This window comes from Canis aureus, chromosome 8, assembly GCF_053574225.1.
Source record: "Canis aureus isolate CA01 chromosome 8, VMU_Caureus_v.1.0, whole genome shotgun sequence".
Lineage (NCBI taxonomy): Eukaryota > Metazoa > Chordata > Mammalia > Carnivora > Canidae > Canis > Canis aureus.
In genome coordinates, this window is record NC_135618.1 from 36079221 (window position 1) to 36101855 (window position 22635).

The 22635-nt window shown below is 53.2% G+C and overlaps 1 protein-coding gene across 1 annotated transcript; it reads left to right on the plus strand.

Moving 5' to 3' along the window:
- Positions 1–8046: 8046 nt before the first annotated feature.
- On the plus strand, positions 8047–13361 carry PROK1 (prokineticin 1). The gene is made up of 3 exons (XM_077904911.1): positions 8047–8118; positions 10568–10693; positions 12379–13361. The coding sequence occupies exons 1-3, from the start codon at positions 8047–8049 to the stop codon at positions 12496–12498; spliced, it is 318 nt and encodes a 105-aa protein (XP_077761037.1). The 3' UTR covers positions 12499–13361.
- Positions 13362–22635: the final 9274 nt, after the last annotated feature.

The following is a 22635-nucleotide window of genomic DNA, read 5'->3' on the forward strand; positions in this document are numbered from 1 at the left end:
TTGATTTTCTGCTAAGATGATTTGTCCATTGCTGTAAGGATGGGGTGTTAAGGTCCCCTACTATTCTTGTATAATTTTCAGTGAGTTTCTTTCTTTGTTATTAATTGATTTATATGTTTGGGTGCTCCCACGAGGAGGCATAAATACAATCGTTAGGTCTTTTTCATGAATATAGCCCTTAATTATGACAGAATGCCCTTCTTCATCTCTTGTTACAGTCTTTGGTTTAAAATCTAGTTAGTCTGATATAAGTATACCTACTCCAGCTTTCTTTTCATGTCCATGAGCATGATAAATGGTTCTCCATCCCCTCACTTTCAATCTTCAGATATCTTTAGGTTTAAACTGAGTCCCTTGTAGGCTGCATACAGACGGGGTTTGTTTTCTTTATCCATTCTGATACCCCATGTCTTTTGGTTGGAACATTTAGTCCATTTACATTCAGAAAGATTATTGATATATATGAATTTAGTGCCATTGTGTTACCTGTAAAGTTGGTGTTTCTGGTGATGTTCTCTGTCCCTGTCTAGTTTTTGTTGCTGTTGGTCCTTTGTTCCCCCTCAAAGAGTCCCTTTAACATTTTTTGCAGGGCTGGTTTAGTGGTCACCAACTCCTTTAGTTCTTGTTTGTCTGGGAAGCTCCTTTTTCTCTCTCCTTCTTTTCTGAATGACAACCTTGTTGGATAAAATATTCCTGGCTGCATATTTTTCCTGTTTAGCATGTTGAATATGTCATGGCATTTTCTTCTGGCCTGCCAAGTTTCTGTGGACAGATCTGCTGTGAATCTTATTTGTCTTACTTTATAAGTCAGAGCTTTCCCCCCCGCCCCCTTGCTGCTTTCAGGATTCTTTCCTCATGTGTGTATTTTGTAAGTTTGACTATGATACCTGGCTATTCTTGAATTTGATGGGAGTTCTCTGTGCCTCCTGGGTTTTGATGTCTTTTTTCTTCCCCAGATCAGGGAAGTTTACAGCTATAGCTTGCTCAAATAAATCTTCTGTCCCCTTTTCCCTCTGTTCTTCTTCTGTAACCACAATGGTATGAATGTTATTATGCCTTAAGTCATTGCTGAGTCCAATAAGTCCAATGCTGTTCTTTCTCTCTTCAGCTTCATTATTTTTATTTATTTATTTTTATTCATAGAGACACAGAGAGAGAGAGAGAGAGAGAGAGAGAGAGAGAGAGAGAGGAAGAGACACAGGCAGAGGGAGAAGCAGGCCCCATGCAGGGAGTCCGATCCCAGGTCTCCAGGATCATACCCCGGGCTGAAGGTGGTGCTAAACTGCTGAGCTTATATTTGTTTTGATTAAACTCCTGACTGTGACTTCTTCCTGTTCTTTCTTTTGGGGTGAATTCCTCCATCTTGTCATTTGCCTAGGTCACTGTTTGTGTGTGTGTGTGTGTGTGTGTGTGTGTTAGCAAAGCCTGTTATATTCCTGCTCCTGAGAGTAATGGCTATATTAAAAAGTCCTATGCTGTCCAGGGCCTGGTGCTTCAGGAAGTGTTTCAGAATGTACCCTCTGCTGCTATGTTTTGGCTGCTCCTTCCTCAGGTCAGTGCTCTGCAGTTTCTCCTTGCCTGCAGTGGGGGCTATTTGGACCTTGTCCACTGTATGTCAAATTTTAACGAAGTGTGTTTGATCTGCTTGTTAAAAGATGCTAGATCCTGGGACACCTGGGTGGCTCAGCTGTTTAGCAACTGCCTTCAGCTCAGGGCCTGATCCTGGAGTCCCAGGATCGAGTTCCACGTCAGGCTCCCTGTGTGGAGCCTGCTTCTCCCTCTGCCTATGTCTCTGCCTCTCTCTCTGTCTCTCATGAATAAATAAATAAAATCTTTAAAAAAAATAAAAGATGCTAGATCTTAGTTCCCTTAGAGCTGAAGCTTTGCAGGGCTCTATGATCAGACTTGGTGCGTGTGAGACAAATGTGTGGTTGTCTGGGGGAGGGGCCTGCTGTACTGGTTTTCAGGTGGACTTGCCCTAGTAAAGATGCACTTTCAGGGGATGGGGGTTGGGGCTTGGTCTAAGGGGCTCCAGCCTCCACTAGAGGGGTTGTGTTGCTCCCTGAAGTCAGTCAGTGCGGATGGGTGGTGTTGGTTGGCAATGGCATTGCCCTGCTCTCTCATCCTTGGAGCAGGGAGTTTGCACCCACCACTCTTCAGAAAGCCTTCACAGAAGAGCAAACAATCTTCCATCTTGTCTCCCCAGCTTCCTCAGATCCCTGCCTTCACCCTGTTTGTGTCCAAGCTGTCTGCCTGCCAGTGGCACAGTACTCCTGTGTTTTATCTCAGGCACATGGCTGGGTTTCAAAATTCCAAATTTTAGGGATCTGCATGGTGCTGATCCCGTGGGGGAGGGTCTTGCCTCGCTGTGGCTGGTGCTGGTTTGTCCCAGAAAAGCACATGTGTGCGACCACGCAGTGGTTCAGAGTTTATGGTAAACCGCAGCAAAAAGCTGGCAGTAGGGTTTGCTGCCCCTGGCAGGTGTCTCTCTGTTCCTATGTTAATAAACAGGCAGCACATCGCCTCCCACCACACTCTGTGTCCCAGAGAGGCTGTGCCATATCTCCCAAATGCTCTCAAAGCAGGGGAACTGTTTGTCTGCATGTGACCCGGAGGATCTTTGGACTCCGCTGTCTGCTCCCGGGCCTCTGCCCTCCTTCCCCACAGGAGTACCATTAAGCCCGCCAGGCACGACTCTGGCGATGGTGCGGACTTCTGAGACTTCAGACTTTGAGCTCCACTGCTTATAAACACTTGTAGTAGTCAGCCCTGCTCCCTTTCCCAGTCAATGGTTTTGGGGAAGAGTTTTTTCTTGTGCAATCCCTTGTGTCATTTTCAATCTGTTCCTCTGTCTCTCTGACTCTCTCTGTCTTTATCTCTCTCTCTCTCCTCTCTCCATGGTCAGCGTTCCCTCCTCTCCACAGCACCTACAATTCTTTTCTCCCCTAAATCAGTACCTAGCTGCCACAATGTGGCCGTTTTTCTATCTCTAGATGTGCAGTTTGTTCTCTCAGTCCTCAGATTGATGTCTTGGGTGTTCACAATGATTTGGTATTTACCTACCTGTGTTTGAGGGATGAGACAAGCATAGGGTCCCCCTATTCCTCTGCCATCTTAACTTTTCCTTCCAGAATAGTGTTTTTAAATCTATAAAATAAAATATGTAAGATTACAAAGGAAATCAATTATATTAAAATACACTTATTAAACATATTTTTTTAAAGATCTTATTTATTTATTCATAAGAGACAGAGACAGAGGCAGAGACACAGGCAGAGGGAGAAGCAGGCTCCCTGCAGGGAACCCAACGTGGGACTCGATCCCGGGACTCCAGGATCATGCCCTGGGCCAAAGGCAGACGCTCAACCACTGAGCCACCCAGGCGTCCCTTATTAAACATATTTATCTATCTATCTATCTATCTATCTATCTATCTATCTATCTTATTTATTTATTTTAAATAAATTTTTATTTATTTATGATAGTCACAGAGAGAGAGAGAGAAAGAGGCAGAGACACAGGCAGAGGGAGAAGCAGGCTCCATGCACCGGGAGCCCAACGTGGGATTCGATCCCGGGTCTCCAGGATCACGCCCTGGGCCAAAGGCAGGCGCCAAACCGCTGCGCCACCCAGGGATCCCTTTATTAAACATATTTAAAACACATTTGTGACATGGTGATATATGTGCTTCTTTTCTTTTAAAAGGATTTTATTGATTCATTTGAGAGTGTAAGAGTACAAGCAAGGGGAATGGCAGGCAGGGGAGAGGGAGAAACAGGCTACCCGCTAAGCAAGGAGCTAGATTTGGGGCTTGATCTTAGGACCCTGGATCACGACCTGAGCTGAAGACAGATGCATAACTGACTGAGCCACCCAGGCATCCCAATGTGTGCTTCTTCTTTTTTTTTTCTTCTTTTTTTAAAGACTTTATTTATTCATCAGAGACACATAGAAAGAGGTAGAGACAGGCAGGGGGAGAGGCAGGCTCCCCATAGGGAGCCCGATACAGGACTCGATCCCGGGACCCCAGTATCACGTCCTGAGCCGAAGGCAGACACTCAACCACTGAGCCACCAGGGTGCCCCTGTGCTTCTTCATTAACACCTCAAGTAGTAGAGTCTGCCAGTGGGTCCGATAACTCCCATGACTTCAATATAGTGATTGCAGAAATCTTTTGAGCTGTTTGCAATAACAGTGATAGGATATGAAAACATCTGAAACTTCTGTTGGTGACAAGGACCTAGATATTACTGATACCTTTGTGTTTGTGGCTTACGGTTAGAATTGTAGAAAATGTTTAAATTTGGTTAGACCTTAGTGAGGATGAAGACACAAGACTTTTCTCTAATCAAGTTCATGGGTCCTTCGAATTCTATTCATGAACTCCTTGGGAGGCTGTGACCCCAGGTTCAGAATCCCTGGTCCCAGTGCTTTGGTTTCCATTGTTTGTTGTTTTCTTTCTTCATATAATTTTTTTAAAGTTTTTATTTATTTATTTATTTATTTATTTATTTATTTATTTATTTATTTATTTACTTACTTACTTAGAGAGCATGAGTAGACTCTGCCCCACTCAGGGCTTGATCCCATGACCCTGAAATCATAGCCTAAGCCAAAGTCAAGAGTCAGATGTCCAACCGACCGAGCACTCAGGCGCCCCTCTTCATATCATTCTTAAATGAGCCAGAGTCAACTCTCACTTAATTATTGGCAAGGAACTAATGGTAGTGATCACATTCTGTCCCACTCAGGTAGGGGCAGTGAGGGCAGTCCCTGGACATGCACTGCTTTGTAGCTTGTAGACAGGGACCTCATGGCTGGAGGGGAACGCCAACACCCTCAGAGTTAAATTTATTCTGTGGATGAAGGTAAACCATCTCAGGGAAAGAAGCCCAGTCAGCATCAATCTGGGTCCAGAGAGTGGCCCTTGCTTGCCACCTGCACACGTGTTCACACACACACACAGGCACACATACACAGAGCTGTGCAGTCTGCAAAATGGTGACATTGGTTTCAATTACAGTGGGAAGTAAGGCCAGGTCCCAGTCATGAGGCATGTGGCACGGAGCCCTCTCATACAATCACTGGGCAGCGGGCTGCCCCCATCCACCTGCCTCACCCCCTCTGGCTCCGCACATCTTACCAGCTTTCTTGTCCTTGGGGGACGCAAGTTCATTGTTAGTCCTTGTCATTGTGTTTTTCTTCTCACCACTCACTTTTCCTTCGTCTGCTGGGTTCCTGCCCATGTAGTTCAGGGTCCCTTCGCCTCCCGCTCTCTCTTCTGTGCTACATCTGTCAGCCCAAAGTAACCGTGATCTGGCTAACGTGTGCTAAGGATACTGTCGAAATCCTCGTGTACGCAGGAGCAGGAGAGCTCCAAGATCCAGAGAGAAATTAGACCCAGTAACCACAAGCTCCTGGGCCTGACATGTGGGAGGCACGCAGTGAATGCTTGCTTAATTGAGTTCTCAGGTAAAGAACCCCAAAAGCTCCCCCAAACCTCTTCTGGGATCTCCACCAAAGTCACCAGATATCCCTTACCTTCCTCCAGTTAAGCTGGCTTTTCCTCAAGGGCCGGCGTTCAAGGTGAATGAAACGCTTTCAATCAATGTTATTGGCTTTATTTGTGACAGTATTTCAGGCTACCATTCTTCACCAGTCGTGTGGGATAATTAGTTTTGTGTTGAGGGAGGGGGTGAGAGTGGGAAGCCGGGGAGGTGGCATCTGTGCGGGACCCCCAGAGCCCACAGGGCCGCCGCAGGAGCTACTCCAGCACCCAGCACGGTCCTGCTTTCTTCCTCCAGGGAAGCATCTGACAGGCCGGTGGTCTCTTGGGTCTCTGGTGCCACAGTGCACAGGCGGGCTGCACAGGTTCATTATTTTGGTTCTCACCTCATAGGAGAGTTTTATATTAAGGCAGATAGGTCCATCTTTTTCTGGCGATAAAAATTACTATTAGGTAGTGAACGCTGCTCTGTACCAGGCATGAAGATAAGCTTGTCACACCCATCATCTCATTTAACTCTCTCCCTGCCGCCAGAGAGATCCTTTCAAAGTGTAAATTACATCCTGTCCCTTCCCTGCCCAAACCGTCCAAGAACTCTGGCACACTTGCAGTCAGGTCCCTACCGTGTCCTGCAAGGCTGGTGGGGCATGGTCCCTGGCTCCTGCTCCAACTGTATCCACTTCATTCCCCTGCTCACCACCCTCCTTGCTGGTCCTGGAACTGGCCAAGGAGGCCCTGCCACAGGGCCTTTGCACTGGTTCTTCCTGCCCAGGCCCTGTCTGGATCACTCCTTCACTTTATTTGGTCTTCTCTAGTGTCCTCAGAGAGACACTCACCCCATCCAAAATACCACCTGTTGTTAACTTCTGCTGTCTTCTGCTCCTGATGGAACTCAGCACACCTAGCCATTTTATTATAAACCTATTTGTTTGGGTGTCTATTACCTATCTCCTTACCAGACGAAAAACCACACAAGAGCAGAAACCCTGTTTTGTTCACTGCTTTATTCCCAGCACCAAGAGCAGTGCCTTCGATGGAGTAGTCATAAATAAATATATAGTCAATGAAAAAATAAATAGATGAATATTCACAAAACTCCATGGTGTAAGTGGTACTATCACTCCCATGTTGTAGGTGAGGAAGCTGAGGTTTAGAGAGACTGACAATATTCTTGGGGTCATAAAACTAATGAACCACTTGGGATCAGAAGTCAAGATGTCAACCTCTGGGGTTAGCTCTCTCTGGACTCACAATCGCCTACCAGTGTTTCTATGTGGAAACTCTATTTCCCTGAGACACTCCAAGAAAAAAGTTTTTGATGGATAATTCAGTTTGGGAAACACTAGGAATTGCATTTCCAGCTTGGTAGCCAAGGAAAGGCTCTGAAAAGTCCTGCAGTAAAAAACCTGATTGAACTTGCATAACGAGTTTCCCAAAGTGTTGACTATAGACATCTTTTATGTATTCACTGGTGTGTGTCACATCTATTACCATACTGCAAAGCATACATTACAAATAATAGCTTTCATCCTTGTGGAGAGAAGCCAACTGTCTGGTACAGGATTCCGGGAGCTCTGTCTGGATTGGCCGGCATGGGAATTCTGGGACTGGGGGCTTCCTCTCCCAGCAGGAGGGGCCATGCCTGAAGTCAACTTCCTACCAGACTGGTACCTGAACCCACTCTCATGCTGACCCCAAACCCAGCGGGGAGGCTCCTGGCTCTCTTTGGCTACACCCTGGCCTGAGCGTGCTCTGCAGAGCCCTGTGCACTGGTTCACCTTTTGCCCTTTGGTTCCTGTACCAAGCGGCACTTGGTATTTCCCCTGAGCCCCTTGTAGAGCAATTCCTCATGTGTGTGTCTCAGAGACATAAACCTCTCGTCAGCCTGGCCTTATTTTCTCACTGTCTCATACCCCCCTATTGGAATTTTAACCTTTTAGAGGAGCTGCGACACTGCCTCACCCATCTGTGTCCTGTCGGCCACCAACTCGGTGCTGAACAAATGGTAAATGCTCAGATAATTCTTGTTGGTTTGACTGCCAGGGGACTGATGATCCTGTATGCTGCATGGTTTGGAGCAGAAAAAGATAAATGGTGATGTTGTAAATCCCTTAATTCATTGCCAGAGCTGCCCCCACCGCCCACCCCAAGCAGAAGAGAAGGATACCCCCCATCCCCCCCAGAGGCACAGAAGACCATGGAATGAAATGTATATAACCGACCGCATCTCTGCACTCCCTGGACACTTAGAGCCACTGTCAACGCCCCCGATGTGTTTGTTCATCTTTATTAGTTTTGATGGTGATTTGATGTCATCAGGGATTCAGGTCTCATGTTCATCCCTGAGATCATCTGAATAGCACTGGTGACGGGAACGGAAGAACAGAGACAGGCACCCACAGGCAGCCTGGATCCGACTGCATAAACCTGGGAGGCGGGAGGGGGCCGGACAGCCTGGCCTGCCCAGGGCGCACGGGGCTGAGCAGGAGCAAGCGAGAGGCAGTGGCGCCGCCAGCGTTGCGCCTTCACCCCAAGTGACCATGAGAGGTGCCATGCGAGTTTCAATCCTGTTCCTCCTAGTGACTGTGTCGGACTGTGCCGTGATCACGGGGGTAAGGCGTCCACCTTCCTCTATGCCCTGGGTTTTGGGAGGATGTGGGGGTCTGCATGGGATGGGAGGCTGCAACCACGCGGGGGCAAACCGGAAAAAGCCTGGGGTGTCCGTGGTCAGCCAGCATTGAGAGGGCCGTTCCATACGACTTGCAGATTAGTTCGACCTCACCGCACTAGATGGGATCTAGTGTAAATCAAATCTTATTTCCAATTGCATTAGGAGAACATCAAACATTTTGAAGTTTAGACCTTTGGTAACACGAAGATTGCCCATTGTGTAATAAGGAATTCCTTTATAAAGTTGATTAGCACCTGGTGATTTATCTTTTGTGTAAATTTTGGTTTTCATTTATACAATCTGGTCCACATGTCAAGTGTAATTTACACAGCATGTTGACTTAATTAAAGGCAGTGATCTTAGTAGCTTTAATTGGGGACGTTTAACCTCTGCTTTTTCTACTCTTAAGAGATTGTCTTGAAATTCTTTCCTTCCTTTATTATTTACGTATTTTAATTGTGCCCGGTTCTGATAAGAGCATTTGGCTGGGTGTACCCAAAAGCAAGCATCAGGTCGCGAGTAGAAATCTCCTCTCCTGGGGGGGGGGGGCTTCCCCCGCAGGGGCGCTCTGCTGCCGGTCAGATGCGCAACGTTCGGGCTGTGGGCGCCCCGGGACCACCCCCAAATGTGATATGGTGGTGGGACCATTCTTACTAAAACAGAGAGTAATACCTGAGAGCTTTCCAGATAAAAGCTGCCAGAGAGAAAGAGAGGGAGAGGGAGAGGGAGAGAGAGAAATTTATTATTTTTCCAGCATCCTTCAACTTTTTACATAGAGAATGGAAATGTAGAAAAATGCCGAACGATTCCTGGAATCCCATTAGTTTTCATGTTCACAGAAAGGAAAACTTCTTTCATCTCCTTTTTAAAGGAAAAAGACTGAGTTTCAAAGATGAACAAATTATTAAAGGCAAGTCAATGCTTTTGAGACCCAGAGCATGAATAACATTGTCAGGGCAAAATTATACCTGATGAATCAGCCTCTGGATCCTCCTAGGGTGTAGTCTGATGATCGGTGAGGCAAACAAAGGAGAGAAGCCACCAAGAGGGATGGGAGCTGTGGGCTGACCTTGATGCCAGGTGACCTCACTGTGCCAGCTCCAACATCTGGCCAAAGGGTGGTGGTAAAATCTTTCTAGTAAACCCTTCAAGAGGACACTTTGAAACGCACAGTGAGAGAGAGAACTAGTGTAGGAGGAAATGCATGACAGACATGGCAAGGAGAGGGGAGACCCAGTGCTGGGGGGCAGGACCTCCCTCCACTCTTCATGCCCGGCTGCCGCCCCGAGGCCGACTCCCAGGAAGAGGCTGGGCGGCATGGGCATGCGCCCCTGCTCCCCGGACCGTGACCATCCTGGATTCAGGGGACAATGACGCCCCACTTCGGTCAGGTAGGTCTGCTTGGCCCTAGCCCTGGGCTTGCAGGGGCTGCGTGGTATGGGAGATGTGCCCTTGCTGGGCTGGAGCCCTGCATGGCCGGGCGAATGTCACCCGCGTGTCCCCGAGGGGCAAGCAGGCCCGACGCCCCCACCCGCCCTCCCCGGGGCTGAGCAAATTGGCAGCTTCCAGTTCCTGCCAGGGCCCACCTAGGGAGCCAGAGGGTGCTCTGGGGCCTTCTGTTGGACATAAAGACGGAAACCAAACCCCACTGCGAATCTCAGCTCAGGAAAGCTACCATACTTCTCTGGAGGTGCAAAGGTTGTGCTTCTCCCGCGTGGCCCCACCTGAGCCTGGAGCTGTTCAGAGGCCTATTTCCCCCAGTTCAGGCTTTTGTTTAAAGCAGGCTTGTGTGGGCTTCTCTACAAATGGCAACTTCCAGAAACCAGGCACGGCTGCTCCGCTCCTGTTCTGGAGCCCAACCCAGAGGGGCCCATCCCTATCTGGGGATGAAGGAGGTCAGCAGAGAAGCATGGGGGGGACCCCTGTCCTCTGGGGTGCTAGTGCCTCAGGTGAGGCTGGGCTTCTGGTGAGGGCCCAGGTGGGGCCGCCATGGGGAGCAGAGGCACCAACCAGGGTGTGGGATCAAGGTTGGAGAGTTTGGTCAAAGGACTGACCACCCAGGGGCCTGGACCATCATCGCTCTTTGCACCTCTAGGAATTCAATTCAATGTTGCCAGCGTCCTCTGAGCATTTACTTCTAGGCTGGTCAGAAGCGGAGTGTTGCTTCCCTACTGGGTGGCTGCAGGGGGGCTTGGAGGGGTCCTCAGATGCAGATCTGATCCCCCACTGAGCCCTGAGTGGAGCAGGAGCAAGAATGTGCTGCTTGGGTGTGAGGCTGAGGTGAGGGGAGCTGCCCTCAGCCCCTCCCTGCCACGAGGGTTTTAGATGTACCTCTCCCTTCTGGTGTCCCTTGGGTGGCACTAACAGCACCCCTTTGTCTCCCCTCGCAGGCCTGTGAGCGGGATGTCCAGTGCGGGACAGGCACCTGCTGTGCAGTCAGCCTGTGGCTGCGTGGGCTTCGGATGTGCACCCCGCTGGGGCGGGAAGGAGAGGAGTGTCACCCCGGCAGCCACAAGGTACCGCACAGACCTGCTCCAGGCACGGAGCCAGAGACAGCTGGGGCCCGACCCCGATTTTCTGACTCTGACTCTAGTACCATCTCAGGACTGTTGGGCATCCTTGCTTTTTGGAGGAGCCCAGGGTGGAGTTGGGGGTACTAATGACACAGCCTTTTAGACTCAGGGGTTACGCCAGCTGCTCATTCGCAGATGCTCTTGGGCAATTGGGGCGACTGCTGTGGGCCTCAGTTGCCTCAAGTATACGAAGGGCATGAGACAGAGCACCCCTAAAATCTCTTTCAGATCTGATAAATTCAGATTCTCAAGGGGTCCTGAGTGCCCTCTGCCCCCAGGAACCTTCCCTCCAGAGCATGAAGTAAGACTCATGGAATGGCCTCCCATCCAAGGTCTGGTTAGGGTATGGCAAGCCCCGCTCCCAGGGCACAAGCTCTAAGGAGGCCCTCCTCCTCTTTGGGGCCTACGCACCTAGCTTCCCAGGGGGCGCCGAAGGGCTCTGAGGCCTTTGCTTCTGAACGGCCAGGTACAGGAGCAACTGCAGCCCTGCCGGGACCGGGCGTGCCAGCCACCTCCCCTGGGCTCCCCGTGGTTCAGGGGTCCCTTATGTCCTTGGGGGAGCATGCCTGCACCCAGGAGCCCCGGGTTCTTCTGGGCTTGAGGCATCCTCCTGTGGTCACCCTCCCAGTCCTGACTGCTTGTGGGGAGGGGACAGCACAGGGCAGTCCCTGCTGCCTCGGGGTGTGTGAGGTGGTTCGGCTGTAGATCTATATTCCCGAAGGCACACCGGTGGCAATAACAGCTGATGCTGATGCTTCCCACGGGCCACCTTCCAGGCTAAGTCCTTTGGCAATTAGTAGTTTAAACCTCTTTCCAACTATATGTGGTAGGTGCCATTATTGACTCATTTTGCGGATAATAAACTTGAGATATAGACACTAAAGACCTTGCCAGGGCAGCCCGGGGGGCTCAGCGGTTTAGCGCCACCTTCAGCCCAGGGTGGGATCCTGGAGTCCCGGGATCGAGTCCCGCATCAGGCTCCCTGTGTGGAGCCTGCTTCTCCCTCTGCCTGTGTCTCTGCCCCTCTCTCTGCGTGTCTCTCATGAGTAGATAAATAAAATCTTAAAAAAAAAAAAAAAAGAACTTGCCAGTTGTCACACAGCTGGCAACTGTCAGACCCTGGATTTGAACCCGGGGGTCTGGCACTACCTGTGATCATGGCCATCCCTGTCACCCTCCCTGAGGAGATAGCAATGGTCTAGTCTCAGGGTGAGAGTCACAGAGCAGAGACGGCAGCGGCATCTGCATCACCCACCAGCGCTGAGTACGTCGTAGCGGAGCTATGAGGGGGATCCAGTCAACAAGTGTACGTGTGTACGTGCGTTGGGTCGGCGAGGCGCTGCGCCTGGCTGGGCAGCGTGGGGGCTTGAGGAGTTTTAAGGTTGGTGTGGATAGCACAGCGTCGTGGCTGATTACGCCCTCGAGAGCCAGATTGCCAGGGTTCCAATCCCAGCTCTGGAACAAATGTGAGCTTGGTATGTCTCTCAGCCATTCTGTGCCTCAGTTTCCCCCTCTATGATAACTGTTACTGTCGTGCTGGTTGGAGGGGCTGGGCTGGCCAGAGGCTCCTGCCCGGAGGCCCACCTGCCTTACGATGAAGGTGTCACCCTCTTCTCCTCTTTCCCCAGGTCCCCTTCTTCAGAAAGCGCCAGCACCACACCTGCCCCTGCCTGCCTAACCTGCTGTGCGCCAGGTGCCTGGACGGCAGGTACCGCTGCTCCGCAGACTTGAAGAACATCAACATTTAGGAGCCTGTCTGCAGTCGGGACACTCTGGGCCTCTGCGGGAGCCTGGCCTGGGGTGGCCTCTTAGGGATTTTCATCTCTGCCACATGGCCCGGCTCCCTTTCCTCCAGTGCCCTGACCCCGCTCCCCAAACTGCCTTGCTTCCTAGCACGCGCACACATGCATGGGCGCGCGCACACACACACACACACACAACACGTGCATGCAGACCCAAAGCACATGGTCGGCCAGGCTGGCCTGGGGGTCCCAGCTTCGGGCTGTGGTCCCAGAGGTGCCAGGCCGGTTGTCTCCCGGGTCTGGCTGCCTGAGGAGCTGGGTAACGGGAAGGGTAGGCCTTTCCCTTAGCCCCTGCCTCACCCCTGTCGGCCCCCCTGGGGGTCTGGGTCCGCTGTCCCTGACCCTTCCTGCATGCGCTCTGCCTGAGGCCACGCTCCCCAGCACAGCGCCTTGGCTGCGTGGCTTCGAGGGACAGGTCCTGGGTGAGCCTCAGTGAGGCCTGTGAGGTCCGATCTGGGAGTTCTTCGTCTTCCTTTGACTGACTAACTCCTCAGTTTCAGGCCTTGGGCCCAAGGTCAGCCCTTCCCGGGGGGGCGGGGGTGCAGTAGACAGTGGCCTCATGGCAGGTGCGGGGAGCCCACCCACTAGGCCGCTGGCATCACCTCCAAGGCCCCTCCGGGCCACACTTTCCCGGTTAACCAGTGAGGCCAGGTCCCACTGCTTCCCTCTCCCATGCAAGTGGGGGCAGCGTAATCTAATCAGCCATTGACATTTTAGGAGGCAGTGAGGGAGTGACCTCAAACAGCTCCTTTCAGAGGATTGTCCCCAGGAGCATGTCTGTGACCTTTAGGATGAGGGGCTTCTGCTCAGCTGGGAAAGGGCGGGAGGTGGGAGGGGAGGGCAGGCAGGGACATTGATTTTGGACTCGGGGAGGCCGCTACCACCCAGGGACCAGGCTGCACAGGCCCCACGCCAGAGGAGGCAACTTTTCTAGACAGCAAAGGCTTCCTGAAGTGCCAAGCCATCTGTCTGGGAGCTGTCACCGGCCTCCACTGTCATCTATAGCAACAGTCCCACTCAGCTCCCCCAGTTGGACCCTGCCCTAGACTCACCCAGGACAGCGCGGTGACGCCAGAAGCTGCGCATGCTGACCTGCCAGCTGCAGAATAAAAGCATGACTGAGGGGCGAGTGGCCGTGGTGTTCCTGCTATGCCAGTGTGGGGACTCAGGGGCTGGGCCGGGGCGGGCAGCACGGGGCCTTTTGGGGTGGGGGTGAGGGGAGCGATGCTGTTGGTGCAATTTTTTTTTAGAAAGTGGATTCAGGCTCCCTGAATGAAGGGTGACAGGCTTTGGGCTGGGAGGGTGCTGCTCAGGTGTGCCGCTCAGACACGCTGGTGGGTTGGAGACAGGAAGGGAGCCGTGAGCGGGCGGCTGAGTGGAGACCCCACCGGTGAGATCTAGATGAGTTGCAACTCCCATTTCTGCAATTTAACCCCTTTTGCTTAGTGTCCAGGACTTGATGCCACTAGATCACCATGTGTGGGGTGAGGAAGTCTGCATCAGGATGGCCCTGAGCCTGTGTCTGAACCCAGGAGCTGGGAGCACCCCCCCAAGTGCCAGCTACTGTCCCCACGGCCCCTCCTCACCTCAATTCCTAGCCTAGAAAAATGCAAAACATAAGATGAAAGTACATTGTATCCTATGTTTCTCAGAAGCGTCCTAACACATTGTGGTTAATAGGCCCTGGGGCTCCTGCCCTCCCTCACCTGCCTCCATCTGCCAGAGCCTTGCTTAGGGCACTGTGGGACCCACTCAGGCCCCGCCTGGGCCTCACTCAGGGCTCCTTCTCTTTGCGGCTCCTTTGACCGACATCATTGCCTGTTCTGCTGACTCTCGCCCCTTCTTGCAGCTGGTGAACCTCCTGCCCACCCTGCAAGCTCAGGTACTGGACCTGGAGCTACCGTGCACGTCCAGGGTTCCAGGCTGCACACCCTTGTCCTTTGGGTGTCCAGGTGCCGAGCCTTCCCTCATCATGCTGTGCCCTCCTGGGTGAGACAGAGGCACAGATGGGGTGATGACTGTAGGCACAAGGGTGCTCAGGACTTGGTGCGCACTGACTGGCCACCTGCAGCCCCTCATCTCTGTTCCCATCTGGGAGGGGGCCAGTCTGCAGACCCCATTTAAATTAACTGGAACAATTCTCATTTTTTTACACCAGAACGCCAAGGAATGTATAATTGACTTCTGCTCCAGTTCCTTTTTTTCTGAAGACTAAAGAGCAGAGAGGGGAGGTTGGGTGGGGTGAGGTAGGGATGGGGGTAAGAAAAGTGTATTTGTGAGAATTCTTTATATTCAGGAATAGATTCTTCATGAATATAATTATAAGAAGAATCTACTAATAAGAATAATATATCCAAAATAAGAGCGTATTCCCAAAGAATTAAATTAAATCAGGCTTAGGGGAATGGACAGCCTTCAAGGGCCCGGCCCTTCAGGTTCCCCCCTTAGCCCCAGGCTTCCTCCCCGACGGGCGGAGTCTGGTGCCCTCTAGTGACCGCCCTGGGGATGGCCCGGGAGAGTCCGAGATGCGCTCTTCTCAAAGCAGCTGGAGACCATCCCGGATGTCCCCAGGTGGTTCACAGGGACACGCTTCCACCGGTGGAAAACAATCTGTCACCCTAAGGAACACAGGAAAATCCGAGGAATGCTGCCTCTCTGGATCCCGTCGCACCTAGAAGATCCTTTCCTAGAAGCTGCTGTGGTCCTCTGGTGAGACATCTGCCAGCGTCTAGGAGTGGGAGTGGGCGGTCGGCCCCACGAGGAGGATGGGAACCCCTTCCCCTCCCCGTGCCCAGCGCGCAGCACCGGCGCCGTCTTCTGGGCCAGTGCCCCCATCAGCCCAGGATCCGAGCCGGGTGCTCGAGAGCAGTCTAGATTTCCTCTCTCTTCAACTGTCCTTTCTCACTGCAGCCACCGCCAAGTCCAAGCAATCATCCTACCCAGCATGGCCTGTGGCAACTGCTTCCAACCGATTCGCTCTGCCTCCAGTTCTTCCCTCAAAATCCACCCTGGTGTTTCTGCCAGCATCTTTGTAGGCAGCACCCTTGCCGGGTTTGGGCTCCCCGATGGCCCTTCTCAGCTCCAAAGGAGAAAGCCTAGCCCTTGGCAGGGCGCAAAAGCCCCTGCGCACTCTTCCTCTGCCTCTGCCCCGCTCCCCAACAGGATTCTCGGCCTCAGGACTACCTACAGGCTGTGGAAGATGTCACGTGTGTCTTCGCCTGGGCTGTCCCTCTGTGGGGCGGCCACTCAAATGTGTCCCCTGCCCCATCCGCATCCATCAACACGAAAACACTGGCGACACACCTCAGGCACTGGCAACACACCTCAGGCATGCTCTTTGGGAGCATCCATGCCTGCGCCAGCGTCACCCTGGAGAGAAGGAAGGGCGGTGTCGGAGTCCTGCTTGTGTCCTGGGGCTGAAGAGTGGGGGCCAGGGCGGGAGCAGCTGCACAACCGGAGGACAGAAGCCTTACCGGGGGCAGATCCACCCCCAGCCTATCCTCTCGGTGGCCTCACTTCCCGGGACCTGGGCTCTCCTCCTGCCCAGCAGGCAGCAGACTGCATCCCGGGGGCATGACACCCAGGGACGGAGAGCACCCAGGCCTGCGGGGGAGGAGGGGGATGGAGAGGAGGACAGGAGGGGGGCTGGGCCCAGCCCACTGGCAGCTGCCTGCACCACCCTGGGGGCCACAGAGCCCTTCAGTTCCTGAGGCCAGAGGCTGCCCTCTGACGGGGCTGGCTTCAGGGCGTGGGGGCCAGGGTTCTTCTCATCACAGACAAAGCCCAGGGTCTGGTGGACCCAGCCCAAGTACCAGGTGTACTGATGCTTGACAAAGGATGTTGGTGGGTGGCCTGCCCCCCCCCGCGGCAGCCTTTCTCCAGACCACAAGCTACCCAAGGCGGTGCTCTCCTGCTGTCTGCCCTGCGGTCGGTCTCTGATGGCAGAAGGGAGCCGGGGGCAGGAGGCTGGGGTGTTCCGGGCTGGCCAGCCTTGCCCACACTGCTCCCCACAATGTTTGGGGTGGAGATCCTGGACCTGGACGGGGAGAGGGAGGGGCTGGCTTTCAGGACCCAAGCCTGGGTGCGTGGGGTGGATGGGGAAGACAGTGGGACACCCTGGCAGATCTGAAGGGAGGACCCACAGAGGACTGAGAAGTTTCTGGTCACCTGAAGTGGAATCCCAGTTAATTCATTTATTAATTAATTAGTTTATTTCTAGCTTATTAGCTAAGGGGGCCCTTTACTGCACAGTAAACAGAAGACTGTGAGTCTGGACGACTGAGACCTTGGTTTTCTCCTGTGTCTGGTGCCCGGCTCAGAGCTGTGCTCAGTAGACATTTACTGAATGAACGAAAGAGCAAATGAATGAATGAATGACTGAAACAGCAGGAGCACGTCCTAGGAGGAGACAGGCTGGCGACAGAGTCCCAGGGGCCTCTGGGATGTGGAGTCTGTAGCTGCTGCTCCCACAACCCAGGGCTCACCTCCCGGTGCCCTGGAAGTTTCTCTGTCAGCAGAGGGGCGCCCTCTGAGGTCCTGGGCATGGGGAGAGCCATACACGAGGCCACGGGAGCCCCGAGAGACCAGGGTGCGCCCCGGAGGGCAGATCAGGAGCGGGAAGGGCAGGATTGCCCTCTGTGGGCCAGAGCATCTTCAATTATTCAAATCACGTTTACTTTTGTTGGATGGACTTTGGCGTAACAGGAACAAAGACCAAAGGGGACCGTCTCCTGTGAGAGACTGGTAGTTGAAGGTAGGGCAGAGGAAGGGGGCCGGCTGGCCCGGGGAGGAGGTCGCCCAATGGGCCTGGCCCTGGGGGGCGGGGGGCCTTGGGGAGCCAGCTGTGCCAGCCCGGCAGCCCTCCCCGTGGAGACTCAAGGTGCAGCCAGGGCCCCGCATCCGCCTGGAGCTGTCCTCAGGCCTCCAAATACTAGCGGATTCAGGGGGAGGACTCGGTGCTCTAAGCCCTGGACTTGAGCTGGTGGATGGGGAGCGCATGCGTGTGTGTGTGTGTGTGTGTGTGTGGACGTCTCCCCCAGGGACTCCTCCCTTCTGGCCAGGCTGGCCCAGCAGGAGGCCTCCCTCAGCCAAAGAGAAAGGTCAGCTCAGGGGGGCTCCAGGGCTGGGGACTCACCTCAGAGAGGAGTTTGCACAGCAAACACGCTGTTCTACTTCCACGACTGCGTATTTACCTCTAGTGACTTTGGCTGGGGGACGGGTTGTGGTAGGGCCAAGGCCTCCAGGCCCCCAAAGGCCATACTTGGCATTCTCACTCTTTCAGAGCTTTGACAATGATAAATCCTCGGGTGGAGAAATTGCTACTTGAAAATCTGCCGCGTCCCATCTTGGACCAACCCAAGAGTCAACCTGGAGAATTTGCCTGGGGTGTACCCAAAACTCAGATCCCATCAGACGACTCTTGGTTTGGGCTCAGGTCGTGATCTCAGGGTCACAGGATGGAGCCCTCAGCACAAGTTTGTTCCGGTTTTCCCTGCACCTCACATCCCCACTTTCTCTTTCTCTCTCTCAAATAAATAAATAAATAAAATAAATGTAGGAAAATAGAGAGTGACTGTTGGTGGGTACACAGTTTCTTTTTGGGGTGGCAAGAATGTTCTAAAATTAGGTTGTGGCGATGGTTGCCTAACTCTGTGAATATCTAAGGACTATGGAATTATGCAAGTTAAACGGATGAATTCGTATGGGATGTGAATTATGTCACAAAAAAGCTGTTTAAAGAAAATCAATATTAAAATCCATAAAGTAAAAATAAGACAAGATAGCTTTCCAGCTTCGGTTGGCGGGTGTGGCCAGCGTGTCCAGGCCGAAGAGAATGAGGCCCGCCCCGTGTCAGCACTGCTCGCGGCTGCACGAAATGCCCTGTGTTCCGTGGAACCAGGGCTTGGCTGCTGAGGTTTGGGGTCTACAGGCAGCTCGGAGGTCCTCAGGGTCTCAGGCACAACAGGACTAGGACATCCAGGCTGGCGGATGATTTGGCGCCCCTTCCTGTTCACTGGACATTTATCTTGTGGGCTGGGGAGAAGTGCGTGGTTTTCTAGACCGAGGGCTCCTTGAATGGGATACTAAGCTGTTTACAATTTGGATATTAGAAGGCATCCCTCGCTGGCGGTGCGGAAGCGCTGTCCTGTGCGCTGTGCAGTCTGGGCTTTCGGTTCACGTGCCTGCATCTTAAAACGGGTGGCAGCCGCCTTGCTCAGAGTCAAAGGGGCTCGCTCAGGGAGTGACACGTCCAGTAGCTGCCCTCAGGCCCTGCACAGCGCCTGCTGCAAAGATGGTCCCACCTCTGTACGTAGCGACTGAGTGAACTGGCCCTGAGTCTCCTCTTTCTTCCACGGGTGTTTTGTGCCTCCTTTATTTTTATCTTATTTTTTTTAAGATTTTATTTATTTATTCATGATAGACATAGAGAGAGAGAGAGAGAGGCAGAGACACAGGCAGAGGGAGAAGCAGGCTCCATGCAGGGAGCCCGACGCGGGACTCGATCCCGAGTCTCCAGGATCACGCCCTGGGCTGAAGGCAGGCGCTCAACCGCAGAGCCCCCCCGGGATCCCCTTGTGCCTCCTTTAGAGCCATACCCTGGACAGCTGACCTTGGGGGCAAATGAGGCTGAAATACGACCCATTCACTGTCCAGTCCTGGGCGGGAGCCTGAAGCCAGCAAGTCACTGAAGAACAACTTTCAGGTCGTGCCAACCTTAAAAATCAAACAACAAAGGTCATCCAACAGCAAATGAGCGTATTTGGGAACAGCAGAGGAATTGCCATCTGGGACAAGCCGACTCTGGCAAGCCACGGGCAAGTCTGGAGAACACAGGAGGACAGCGTCCTGTCATTGAGGAAAGGGGGGAAATTGGGAGAGGTCATTCTAAACGCACTTGTTGGGGCAGCCCTGGTGGCTCAGCAGTTTAGCGCTGCCTGCAGCCCAGGGCGTGATCCTGGAGACCCTGGATCGAGTCCCATGTCAGGCTCTCTGCATGGAGCCTGCTTCTCCCTCTGCCTGTGTCTCTGCCTCTCTCTCTCTCTCTGCATCTCTATGAATAAATAAATAAAATCTTAAAAAAAAAAATAAATGCACTCGTTGGAGGAAAATGAGGGTCGGAAACAGTGGCAGCTTCTCTCGGGCTGCAGGCAGAGCAGTGGGCTGTTGCCAGGCCGAGGAAGTCTTCCTCCTGTCAGACGAGGCGAGTTCGAGGGTGCTCCTGAGACCTCTGCCTTCTGGCTCTGGACCCCATTTGAATGAATTTTCTTCTGTTCATTTCCATGGCGGGGAAAGACTAGGCCTCCTGCTCAGCTCTGTTGAGGCCCCTTTGGACCACCACTGAGGCCCTCCCCGCAAGGTGCATGAAGAGAGGGCCTGCTGGGGCCTGCAGCCAGCTACGGGCCTCAGAGCACAGAGGGTGGGCCCCAGAAGACCCTCGGCCATCCCTCGGGAGGAGGGGCATGGTGAAAGGCCCTGTGTCCAGAAGATTCTCTTACCTTCGCCCCTGCCAGCTGGGAAGTCCCCGTTGCCCATGGGTCACAGGGACATCTGTCATCCAAACATTAGTGGACCTTGGAAGAAAAACCTGGGTGGTGTTCTCAAAAGGGACTGGAGCCCTCGCCCCGCCAGCACCTCCCCTGGCCTGTCGAGGACAGGGGAGCCTTTACTTTGGGGCCGGAGATTCCTGGGGAGGATGAAAAGGGTCTAAAGAGAAAGACTGATGAGTGAGAAGCCGTGGGCACATTTCTGACAGAGAGAAGGCAGCGAGGAGCCTGTGAAAATCCGTCACAAAACTAGGCCCAGAAGACTAAGTAAACAAATATGTTGAATGGCAGCTTGACATTTTCTTGTCATCTTGCATTTTGCTCTGTTGGCATTCCTCGGGGAATTAGCAGCGACTTACCCCGTTTATGCTTCTCGAAAGGTGGAGCAGCACAGTGGTGGGTGGCGTAGTTGGCAGGTTCAGACCCTGGTCAGGCTAATTGCTAGCAGAGGGACTTTGGGCGAATTGCTAAACTTGCCTCAGTCTCCCCATCCGTAAAATGGTACTGACAGTAATAGTACCTGCCTCTAAGGGTTGCTGTGCTACTGTGTGCAGAGCGCGTAGGACAGGCTGTGCACGCCGAAGCACACCCGGCCTGCTTTATGCTTTCTTTTTCTTAAGATTGTAGTTATTTATTCATGAGAGACACAGAGAGAGGCAGAGACACAGGCAGAGGGAGAAGCAGGCCCCGTGCAGGGAGCCTGACGTGGGACTCGATCCCGGGACCCCAGGATCATGCCCTGAGCTGAAGGCAGATGCCACCGCTGAGCCACCCGGGCGTTCCGCTTTATGCTTTTTTGTTTATTAATGAAAACATCTTGGACAGCCAGCGCTGGGATCCCTCTGCCTGGCGCCTGGGCCTCTTGGAACCAGCTCACCAAGCGGTTTACCTGGAGGCGCCTCCTGGACGTGCTTCAGTTCTTCAGAATTGGAACGTGTCAGAAGAAATTACAGTTTGTCCAGGTCGTGTTCTGTTAATATTATGAAGGTAAGAGGCACAGGTTTATGTAGGCAAAGCTCACTAACAACTCCCTTTGGGAACACAGATACGCAAATCTTATCTGAGTGCCTCTTAATACCTTGCTTAAACATATGAGTCACTGTTTTAAAGTAATGTTTGCTCAATATGAGCCATGATCTTAATACTGCGCTATTCAGATTTTTTTTTTTTCTAGAGAAAAGCATAAGGAGAGTGGGCTCTGAATTCTCTCCTGGCTCTTCTTAGATTGGGTTCAAATGGAACCTGCCAGAGACGCCCGGGTGGCTCAGGGCTGAGCAGCTTCGGCTAGGGCGTGACCCCGGGGTCCTGGGATCGAGTCCCGCATCGGGCTCCCTGCACGGAGCCTGCTTCTCCCTCTGCCTGGGTCTACCTCTCTCTGTGTGCCCCATAATAAATAAATAAAATCTTAAAAAAACAAAAACAAAAACAAATGGGACCTGCCACAGCATGTGTGTCCCCAGAGACAAGTATCACTGTGGCTGGTGGCTGCCCCCTAGAGCGGGAAATGTCATTTGCCCCATAAACCTGCAGCTTCCAAGCATCAGAGTGCATAGAAACACCAAAGGAAGATGTCAAAATGCTGAGTCCTGGAGACGTGGAATGAAGGGTCCATGTAACAGACCGTCGTCCAGTGAGGGGCTGCGGGCGCTCCCTGCACCTCCACCCCAGGGCAGCACTGTCCTACCTTGTCACCCTGACCTCGGAGGAAATCAGTTAGGCATATAATGAAATTCTAATTGTCTTTCCAGGGGGCAGCGAGGCTAGTTTCCATTAGGAAACGCTCCGTTCCAGCTGGAGTGTGATCTTGGTGTTAAGACAAGGACGAGCAAGACTTGGCGGGAGAGAAGTGGGCGTGCGGCGGCCGGGCCTGGGTCTGCGCGTCCAGAGCTAGGTTCCAGAGGGGGGCCTTATTGTGTTTGAGGAACTTCCATCATCAGGCGGCAAAGCAGAAAGAGGAATACAAAGAGGGGTGACGGAGGGGCAGAGAGGCGCTTGAAAGCCAGCAGCCGGGTTCACGCCTGGGAGCTGGGAGGCCTGCAGGTGAGGCCGCCCCAGCCAGGCGGCAAACACGCGTCTTGCACGTGTGCTGCGTGTGTTCCCCGGTCGGCGGCTGAGGGCCAGCTGGGGAAGGGAGCGACAGCGGCCTGGCCTGCCAGATGGGAGGCTCAGTGTGTGGAGGGAGCGTTAGGGAGTCAGGAGCAGAGAAATGGGTCGCAGACCTTGGCTGGGGGCCCCCCACTCTGGAGCCTGCCAGGCCCACGAATGTTGGGAGGCAGCCCCGTGGGCAGGCAGCCATGCTCGCTCCCGGCGAGGGGAAGGGACCAAGCATTTGAGGACCTGCCCTGCCAGGCGTGCCTTACGGGATGGTGACCTCCGAGGAGGCACACTGAGAAGAGGCTCGGCTGAGGCCCAGCGAGCTGGGGTCGGAGGCTGAGAGGCGACTGCGTGCCGTGGTATCAGAGGTCTGCTGCTCCCCTGAGGGCCCGCGGGTTCCAGTGATCACGGGGAGCCTGCCGATGGCCCCCAAGCCCCAGGAGCC